This window comes from Triticum aestivum, chromosome 1B (genome assembly GCF_018294505.1).
Source record: "Triticum aestivum cultivar Chinese Spring chromosome 1B, IWGSC CS RefSeq v2.1, whole genome shotgun sequence".
Taxonomy (NCBI): domain Eukaryota; kingdom Viridiplantae; phylum Streptophyta; class Magnoliopsida; order Poales; family Poaceae; genus Triticum; species Triticum aestivum.
The window spans coordinates 92,415,289-92,426,046 of record NC_057795.1 but is presented as its reverse complement, the minus strand read 5'-3'; the positions used below and the strand labels follow the sequence as shown (position 1 = coordinate 92,426,046).

At 44.9% G+C, this 10,758-nt stretch overlaps 1 protein-coding gene across 2 annotated transcripts; it reads right to left on the bottom strand.

Moving 5' to 3' along the window:
* Positions 1-7,572: 7,572 nt before the first annotated feature.
* LOC123087413 (uncharacterized) lies at positions 7,573-10,126 on the bottom strand. 2 transcript variants are annotated; one of them, XR_006441348.1, is made up of 4 exons: positions 9,520-10,126; positions 8,825-9,112; positions 8,170-8,628; positions 7,573-8,060 (listed from the first exon to the last, which is right to left on the bottom strand). XR_006441348.1 is itself a non-coding variant. In XM_044509421.1 (2 exons), exons 1-2 carry the CDS (start codon positions 9,772-9,774, stop codon positions 8,867-8,869), a joined length of 501 nt encoding a protein of 166 aa, XP_044365356.1. In that variant the 5' UTR covers positions 9,775-10,126; the 3' UTR covers positions 8,764-8,866. The 2 variants fall into 2 exon arrangements, 1 of the variants encoding a protein (XP_044365356.1); XM_044509421.1 differs by lacking the exons at positions 7,573-8,060; positions 8,170-8,628 and having other exon boundaries at positions 8,764-9,112.
* Between the last annotated feature and the right edge of the window lie 632 nt (positions 10,127-10,758).

Sequence of the window (10,758 nt, the reverse complement as noted above, 5' to 3'; positions counted from 1 at the left end):
ACCCGGGGAGAGCTGCCTGAGGATGAGACCTTGGCAAGACAAATTGTCAGACGATCCAAATCCATGACAATTGTTAACGGCGAGTTACATCATCTTAGTGTCACAGGTGCGTTCCAGCGTTGTGTGTCGCCTGCAGAGGGTCAAGAGATACTTCGAGAGATCCATGAATGGGATTGTGGTCATCATGCCGGCTCAAAATCTCTGGTGGCCAAGGCTTTCCGTCATGGTTTTTATTGGCTGACGACTCATGCTGATGCAGAAGATCTTGTTAGCAAATGTGACGGGTGTCAAAAGTTCTCAAGACAAGCTCATGTGCCGGCTCAGGAGTTGAGGATGATTCCAATTACTTGGCCGTTCGCAGTCTGGGGGCTTGATATGGTGGGACCTTTCAAAAGGTCTAAAGATAAAAAAACGCACCTCCTGGTGGCAATGGATAAATTTACAAAGTGGATTGAGGCAGAACCGGTCAGTCAGTGTGATGCGGCCACAGCGGTGCAGTTCATCAAAAAGGTGATCTTTCGTTTTGGTTTTCCACATAGCATCATAACTGATAATGGCACTAATCTTTCCAAGGGTGCCATGGAAGAGTTCTGTCAACGGGAACATATTCGGCTTGACGTTTCGGCTGTTGCTCATCCTTAGTCCAATGGTCAAGCAGAACGAGCTAATCAGGAGATTTTAAGGGGTATCAAACCACGGCTCTTGGTCCCCTCACAGCGGACTCCGGGTTGTTGGGTTGAAGAGTTGCCCTCTGTGCTATGGAGCATCAACACTACGCCTAACAGATCAATGGGTTACACGCCTTTCTTCATGGTTTATGGAGCAGAGGCAGTTCTGCCAAGTGATATCCGGCACGATTCACCCCGTGTGGGGGCTTACGTTGAGACCGATAATGAGAAGGCTCGATAGGAGGCTCTTGACTTGTTGGATGAGGAGCGAGACTTGGCAATGGCCCGCTCGGTGATTTACTAGCAAGACCTTCGTCGCTATCACAGCCGCCGGGTCAGAAGTAGAACATTTCAGGAAGGCGATTTAGTGCTCCGGCTCATCCAGGATCAGACCGATATGCATAAGCTATCCCCTCCTTGGGAAGGACCCTTTGTGGTCAACAAGAATCTGCACAACAGGTCATACTACCTCATCGATATTCGAGAGCACAAGGACTTAGGTAAATCGGAAGAGGAGACCCGCCGGCCATGGAATATAGCCCATCTTTGGCCTTATTATACTTAAGCCACCGGCTCTTTAGATGTATATATTTTTGACAATGTACATATTATATAAAGTAATAAAGCAGGACCTCTGTCCTTTTTTCACCCTCAAAAAAGTGTATATGTCCTTTTTGTCAGGTGGTGGAAACAACCAGTAGGGACCGGATCAAATCTGAATCCGGTTTACCTTTGGTCCGGCTTATGATCATATCTGAATCTAGCCATGATCACTTGGGGGCTTCCTATTCAAACATAGGTCGTATCCGAACCAAAGAGAACATAGCTGTCGATACCCACTTGATCGGCATACTTGCCAAGCCTACTTGGGGGCTTCCTGATCATATTTGAACCACAGCTTAACCCCTTTAGGTGTGACATGGATCGTATATGAATCAGCGTCATTAAACAAATCCTATGGTCACTTGGGGGCTTCCTGTTCAAACATAGGTCGTATTCGAACCAAAGATAACATAGCTGTCGATACCCACTTGATTGGCATCGCCACGCCACTGGGGGCTATATGATCGTATCCGAATCTTAGCTTAACCCCTTTGGAACGGTTTACTGATCGTATCCGAATCAGAGGCCTGTAAAAGTATTTTGATTATTCTGATACCTTGTGGAAAGCATTTTAAGGTGTTTTTTGTCTTGCCGGTTTAATATTCGTCACCCTAGGTTATTTAAGTACCGGGTGAACATTATATGAGCCGGGAAGATCATTCAAGGATTGCAGGAATAAGGCAGGCAAAATTTAACACACCAAGGAAGTAAGGGCCAGAAATATACAATCACGGAGACTTATGGAAAGCGTTAAGTAATAAGAGCATGCACGAAGGCATGACAAGCATTAAGTAGTTTTCTCTACACTATTACAAGACTCCCCGAGTCTGAATTGATGAAGCATTGTTTTTGGCCAAACACCCGGAGATTTACTCCTTTGGCGAGCTTGAGGGCTCCGGGTTATCCTTCGCCGCTTCTCGGTCAGTTGTTTTTTCCTGGAAAGTTGATGAAGCCCAATCAATGCCGCTCAAAGCTTCAAATTCAGCTTCATCATCTATTAAACCGGTAGGGTCCACTTCAGGGGCAAAAGTATGCTTACGAATTTGAGGGATCAGGCTAATTTGATCATATGGAGCGTTTGGGATTTTCCGGTTGTTGCTGTCATAAGACGACACATACTTGCTAAGATCAGAATCGTTTCCAATAAGGGTGGCCACTGGACGTATGGCCTTAACACAGGCGTGGAAGTCATGATCATCAAAGGCATTGCCGTCTTCCTTTAGACTCGGATATCCAAGGGCAAGGTCTGCCGGGTCTAGTTCTGGGAACCATGCTTTTGCTCGGCTCAATGCAGCTACGGCCCCGGCTCTTGAAGATGAACGCCTTAAGTCTTGGATCCGCTGAGGTAGAAAGGCGAGGCTCTTCAAAACATCTTGCAAAAGGCGGGGTTGTGGAGTTGATAAAGCTACAACGGCCAGGGCACGTTGTGTCCCGGAATATAGCTGTTCCACTAATGTGTAAACTGCTTTAAGCTTGATCAGCGTGTTCTGCTTCAGATTGACACTCCTAGAGCCTGTATGTGCACAAGCATAACGGTTAGCCGGAAGTATTTATTACAACAGTTATTGTATGGTTGCCATGTTAAAACTATGTCACAATAACTTACCAAAGATGGCTGAGACCATTTGGGATATTTGCTGTGTTAAGTTTGACAACTCAGTTGTTGCTTCTGCAAGAGATGCTTCGGCTGTTTCGGCCCGAGTCACCAGGGAAGCCTTTTCATCTGCCCAAATTTTTCTTTCCGACTCAAAATTCTTCTTTAGTTTCTCATTTTCAGAGACACTAAATTCGAATTTGGAGTTAGCTTTTTTGCGTTTCAAGCTCTTGAGTTTCCAGACGACTCTTCAGGGCAGCAAGCTCCGATTCAAATTGACTTATGGCAGCCTGCAATTGACACCGGGTAATGGTAAGGATTCTAATAAGGTAAACATTCAAGTCCCAAGCACTTTACAAGTAAAGATACTTGGCACTTGGGGGCTAATGTATGCTGAAAGAAAATTTAAATTTATCCTGCCGGGTCAAGCATATTAAGTCTCAAGCACCTTACAAGGATACTTGACACTTGGGGACTAATATGTATTGCAAATTTAAAAGCCTTATGTTATACCAGGTTAAATAAATTCTTTTTAAGCCGGATAAGTTAACAAGTAAAAGCAGACTTCTAAGTCTACAGCGTATTTGTTCATATGCGGTAGACTTGGGGGCTGGTACAATATATATAAGGCTCCGATAAAAAGTATAAGTTATACCTCAGATTTATGCTGTATTTGTTTCACCATGTCAACTTCCAGATCACGGCTATTATGCACTTGATTTAGATAGCCTGAGACTATATCACCAATGCTTAGGTGATTATAATCAGTAATGTCCTGCTTGGCTTTTCGGCATTGGGAAAACTCATCTTTGGCGGAACATTTGGCAAGGACTGTGGGCTGCCCTGGTTCCACAAACTGGGACTTTACAATTTCAACTTTCGGGTCATTTCTCTTCACCGGGCTATGAATTTCTGGGTTATCAGAATCATGAACAGCGTCTTCTGCAGCCGGGTCAGAGGTTGACACCGGAATGCTGAAAGCCGGCTCAGGCAGTGGCGGATGAGTGGAGCTATCAGGAACGGATGAGTCAATTGCCGGTTCAGTGACCACCGGGTCTTGGGATGGCTTATTCTTCTTTGCCCTCTTACTGGGCTTCACTTGCAGGCTATTAACAAAAGCATAAGGATGAGTATGCAAGCACAGGTAAAACAAATAGTGCATAAGTTTATATTACCCGAGAGCAGTTTTGAAAGTCGGCATGTTTGACTGCATGGATTCGCCGGAAGAAGGAGAGGTATCCTGATAGTTGGAGTCAGATGAATTGAGAGGTTGACGAATTAAGCCTGCTAAAGGTAAGACGGAGCATAAATCGGAGATAACCTCGGTCCGACACTTTCTGGTTACATCAAGTAAGCCAGAGGAGAGTTCTGCATCTTTGTTGTTCCGGGTCTGCCTCCGGCTCTCAAGCTGTTGTTGCTTCAAAATAAATTGAGGATCTTGATAAGCAAGTGCATGTGAAAATCTTACTTTCCGGGTCACCCTTCGGGTCTTTCGCCTTGGCAAAGGCTCGGAGTCGGAGGAGATTATAGTTACCTCTTCAGTGGCAGCACGGCTGTTCCCCGTATCCTCCTGAAGGGATAAAATGTTAGACAGGTGATAGTAAGGGACTTAAGAAAATTTAAAGATTACCTCTTCCTCATCCGAAGAGCTATCCTCCAATCTGAGTAAGTCGGAGGCGCTGGGTTTCTTTTTCTTTGAGGTTCCTACCTTGGCGGCTTTCCTTTCAGCTTTCTTGGTCGTCCTGGCTTGTTTGGCAGCTTCATGGTCATATTTGGCTTTCCAAAAGTCATCACCAGCCTGTGGAAAAAGTTAAGGAATCATGAGTATCAAGAAAGGTATCATATATCCGTAAACATTTGTTATGATTGATAACTTACTGCAGGGGCCGGGTTATTCTTGTAAAATGGAAGTAAACCGAAGGCGTTGCTCGTCACAGTGCCCTCCTTCAGCAGTGACTGTGTTGTAGCATCCACCACGTCATCTGGTAAGTCGTCAGGGCTATGGCGTTGCGGATCAGTCTTTTCTCCAGTATAAGTACACATTAAGCCGGGACGACGGCTTAATGAAAGTATTCGCCAAGCAACCCAGACTCGGACCAGATCGATGCTCTTTAACCCATTTCCCAAGAGAGCTTTAATTTTCCTGATGGTAGGATTGAGAGGCACGCGTTCAAGTGTTGTCAGCTTGTCTGGTAGCTGATGGTTAGATTCAAGGCGCAGGACGCGAAAACCAGGCAGAGGCTTTTCATCAGCCGGAGAAGTATCCTGACAGTAGAACCACGTCTGGTTCCAAGATTTGGGGTGACTCGACAACTCAGCATAAGGGAAAAGATAGTCTCTCCGTCACTGAATTGAGATGCCGCCAAGTTCAAGGCTGGGCCCGTTGGCACGTTCATTTTGCCGGTTCATATAAAAAAGTTCCCTAAACAAAAGCAAACTTGGCTCCTCTCCCAGGTACACCTCGCAGAAGACTTGGAAATTACAAATGTTTGACACGAAATTGGGTCCGATGTCTTGAGGTCTAAGGTCCAAGAAATTTAAAACCTCTCTGAAGAATTTTGAGCCGGGAGGAGCAAATCCACGACTCATATGATCCGTAAAAATTATTACTTCCCCTGCTTTGGGGAGAGGCTTTTCTTCAGACGGGTCAGGGGCATGGTACGATATGACGTCCTTTTTTGGTAGATGCCCAGATTTTACAAACTCAGCTAGTTTGCTATCGGTCACTATGGATGGAACCCAATTGCAAGTTACAGGGGCCTTGGTAGCCTTAGGAGCCATCACAGCAATTGGCCTATGGAAAAACAAGAAGATCCAGTTCAATTTTAACCTGGGAGGAAAATCTTGATTAAAGTGGCGGCTTAACGAGGGGCCTAATGACATAAGGATGACTGTGCAACAATATTTAAGCTGTTACAAGTATCAAAGTGCAATTCAAAGTTTTCCGGTTTATGAGGAGCAATTAAAGTTCTGTGTCATATATTTAATCCAGACGCTTCGACAGTTGTGTTTCAGGGTGTTTACCAGAAAAGGGGTTCCAGGTGATAAAAACAAGTTTCACAGATAACAGTTATTATTCTGGATCAAAGTATTGCTCTGAAAGGGAAATTTTCTAGGGCAGGGAAGTTCATGTGTTCGAAGAGGATTTTTGAACGAGGGAAATGAGATCTATTTTCATGCAAGATCAACACAGACAAGCACCGCAGCAGTTCTACGTGGTTCTGACGATCTAAACAGAGCATTGGAAGGAACTAGCGAGGGTTTGGTGTCAGACCGTGATGAACACCGACGAACTCAGCAATGACCTAATACAAATCTGAGAAAGGGAATGCGAAGAACTCACAGATGCGGATGCGCCGCGGAGGGTCGCCGTCGATCTCTGGTCAGAATCAGGTCGATGCAGTGGCCTGAGTTGGTGAAGACGAGAGGTTCGACGATGGCGGCGACAGAACTCGGGAGGAGGCGAGAAGAAGAAGATGACTGAGGGGAAAGACCTAGGTCGCTCTACTTATAAGGAAAGACTGACCGAGAGGGCGCGAAAAACAAGGAGATAACATTCATTATCCAGCGGCTCTGGCGCCTCGATTCTCGGGATGGTCAACAAAGACAAAGATCCGTTGAAGATGTGACGGCATAAAAAATAAAGCTTCAATGAAGATGACGTCACAGAGATTTAACCCGGAGTTAGATGATGACGTCACGGCGGGTTAAAATCCTTCGCGCAAGATAAAGACTGCAGGGCGGTTCAAAGGGTATTTTAAGATTGACATGAACCGGTTCAAATCAATCTAGGGCCTAATGTTGGGGATATAACTATTTGTGTAAGCCGCCCAGGAGGGGCCGGGTTACGCAAAGAGGGCTCACCGGAGAGAAGCCCAAGACAAGGCATGAAGATGACGGTTCATAAGGAGCTTAAAGCCCATCGGCGACTTAAGGCCCGTTGTAGTAAACGGCAGTTATAATATTACTTGTATCATAAGGTAGACTTAATTAGTCACCGAGCCGAGCATTGTTTATAAGCCGGCCAGGACTCTGTAGGCCGGAGGGCGTCGACCCGTGTATATAAGGGGACGACCCGCTGGCGGCTTAGGAAAAGAGACAACTCATCGAGAGCCAGGCATAGGTTATCTCGCTCCCTGGTCATCGAAACATCAATACCAACCCAACTAGACGTAGGCCTTACCTTCACCGTAAGGGGCCGAACTAGTATAAACCCTCTCGTGACCTTTGTCCCGTTTAACCCCTTCAGGCTTCCTAGTTGCGATGGCTCCACAACTAAGTCCTTTCACGAGGACATTTGACGTGATAATTCCACGACACAGATGATTATTCACACCGACAAAAAACCCCAAAGGCATGTGATATTTGTTCGTTTTGTATGTGGTGTCAAATGTGACGCAGTCACCGAAATCTGCGTATGCAGCCTGGCAGCTAGCATTGGACCAGAATATATTTCTGATAATTTTCTTACCATCATCATCAGTTCCAACGTCTACATCAAAGAAGAAATTCTCATTCTCATTCTTCATCTCCTCAAAGAATGCAAACAATTTCTCCACATCATCTTTCGAATCAGACCTTGCAAATTCTGCTTTGCTGCGAAAATGATCGAAATTCTTAGCTTACTTCCCATGAGATAACTGCACCATGATTGTAAAGTTAGCTTCAAAGATTGAACTCAACAACATAACTGATACTTACATGTTAAGCACGTCCTTGTCTGTGAAAGGCAATTTGTCGCGCCCACCAGATAACCAAGAAAGGAGACTCATGATATTCACATGCTTAACATTTGTCTTATGCAGGTCTTTTATGTATTCTTTTACTGTTGGATCTATCGTTTTGTGTGAATACAGAAAGACGAGCGCGGACGGGCTGTCAAGGAGCCTGTGGTTGTGTTCAATCACAATATCTTTGACAACACAAGTCCCGTCGTCTCTTTCTTTCAAGAGCATCATTATCTTGCAATCAGTTCTTTTTGTTACTTTGTTGCGCCGACGATCTGCATCGTGAACAGAGGATGTGTATTTGCCAGAGTGTACGCAATATAAGTAGCATTTCTTCTTATTTTTCTGTCCTTTCCTTATCCCGAACCCAACATGTTTGGCGTAGTCATTAAAAAAATTGAATGCATCATCAGATGAATTGAATTCCTGTCCTAGCACTGGAACTTGTTGAGCAGGAATGTCTGTGCTCTGAAGAAAATGCAAATAAAGACCATAAGTGATTTTTTTGCTTTCACATCAGCAACTATTGTATAAAAAAACAGTGAAAAAATAAAAATTTGTGATAATGTAAACTCACGTGCGTGTATGATCAGAGCTCTGCTGGTGTTTGCAAGTGTCCATGCTGTATTGGACATGGTGGTGTGACGATAGGCACACGGAGTAGTGGATCTCGTGGTGGTAGCAGTCGTGATGAGGTCGGTCTGTTGCTGTGTTTCCTCATAGGATGTTGGCTCCATAATGGGTTCTGTGAGGAGACTGTTTTGAGTAGAACCCTTGTTGCTCAAGTTGTTTTGCTGAAAGCGAATTGCAGATGCCCAGTTTTGATGTTGGCAATGGCTTCATCTTTTGTTGGTGGAACATCACGCGTCAACGAGTGCTCTGCTTGCACGCGTGGTGTAGCTTGCGCATGATCTCGTGTTTTTGGTATGAGAACATAGACAGGCTCGTAGTCTTGATCGTAGGTTTGTTGATCAACAACTTTAGTACAGCTTTCAATGTAGCCAGTGTCCGTGCCATTAGCAGCTTCATTTTCTACCTGTGTTAACAAACATTTATATTGTTCTCATCAAAATACTAGTTAATTAACATACAATTATCTGTATTCAAGTAGCAAGCAATATGTCAAACTGAAAAAATAAGTGTATACTTTAATGGCAAGGGTTGAGGCAAACTTGCATGTGCACAAGGGGCGCTATGCACTAGTGTTAGGTCCAATCGTTTTTGTATTTTACCTCACTCGTCTCTACGATTGGTTCCAGCATGCTTGTGTGGTGTCATTGTTTATGCATAGCGGCATGCATCATATGTCCATGATGCGGTACACTGCTCTCATCACCCGGTGTTGATGGTGGTGGGTATCTTGTAGTTTGTCGTACCTTTGGCTTCAACATGTACACTTGCTCATTTTTTTCTCGGTAATGCTGGGTGCCGGTCTGAACAGTCCAGCAGGTAATCTCATCACCGTCTGTGGTACCAGCATTTATTAGTTCTAGGCTTTCTTCCATAGTAGATATGTTTATCTGTAAGTGCAAAACATAAGAAACATACAATTAAATGCCGGCACACCGAATGCTAACTGAGCATGGGCAAACAGTAAATCAACATCCAACTTTTCTTTGATAGCTGTTGGCACAATCCAATCCAATCCTAATCCTAACTGAGTATGGACAAACAGTAAATGAGCATTAACTGTTGGCACAATCCAATCCTAACTGAGTGTGTGCAAAATATATTTTTCAGTGCTCAAACCTTGTTTGATAGCACGGGCAAACAGTGGGAAATAGTTAACTACATTAATTAGTACTACTTTCGGCAGTTATGTCGTAACACCCAGGCTGGTCGAATCATTGAGCAGTTATGCATAGAGAAGATGGCAGTTATGTAAAGGGGTTATAGCAGTTATGTTCATAGTTGAAGCAAAAAGCACCTGAGCTGAATCGGAGAGAGGAGGTCGCCGTCGTCCAGCAGCTCCACATTGTTTGTGAAAAGCGCCGAGTGGGTTCATCTGCGATAGAGGCAGCTTCCGCTTGTTCCCCAGAGCTTCAGATCGGATGACTGAGATGTTTTTGACACGAGACAGTTGGGATGCCAGCGGAATCGTACCAAATCGATCTGTTGATTTCGTCGTCTTCATCCTCGACAAGGGGCCAACAGTTGCAGCAGTCTTCTCACTTGATTCCATCTGTGGCAGGGAGAAGCTACACTCAGACCAGGGTGAAACTGGTCGGTGCTGCCGCCGGGGTAGGGAAGAAGCTCCGCTGCCGCCGTCGCTCACTCGCGCGAGGCAGGGAGAAGCTACAGTCAGACCGGGGTGAAACTGGTCGGCGCTGCCGCCGGGTCGAGGAGAAGCTCGGCTGCCGCTGTCGCTCGCTTGCGCGAGGCGAGGAGTAGCTACAGGTTAACCGGGGCGAAACCACCACCTCCGTCGCCCGCTCCCTTGCTCCGGCTGCCGCCGTAGCTCGCTCGCGGGCGCCGTCTCTTTACCTGTAGCTACTGGTGGTCGGTCGTGTGGTTGGTGGATCGAGATCCGTCAACGATTTTGATTTGTAGCTTCCTAATACCGGGGGTTCCTAAATAAGCTTATTTAGGAACTCTAGAGGGGGGTTGCTAAATAGTCTCACCATAGACCTAATTCAAGAAGGCTTGATAGTCCTAAGAAAGGTGAGGGTGGGGGGTTCTATTCAGGAAGAATAAGAAGAATCTCATTCATGTGTTCATGCTAACAGAAGAGCGGATCCAATACACATAAGACTTTTTTTCAGGAAATTCCTAATGTAAATGATGAATTTGGGATGTCATGCCTATATATATATATATGGTTTCTTTCAGTTTAGTTGTTCAAAGCTTAGTTGAAATGTGTAGTGTATACGAAGTGTTTGATGAAAACACTTCATATATGATTATGTGACCCTAAACTAAGCTTAGTTGAATGAAAAATATATGACACTTCATATATGTGTCCAGAGAAAACACTTCATATATGTGGAAAACCCTAAGCTTAGCGTTGGCTTCAATCTTGTGGCATCCTTTCCTAGTGATAGTAGCGGCAGCAAGACACGTATTGTATTGTTGCCATCGAGGATAAAAATATGGGGTTTACATCATATTCCTTGAGTTTATTCCTCTACATCATGTCATCTTACTTAATGCGTTACTCTATTCTTCA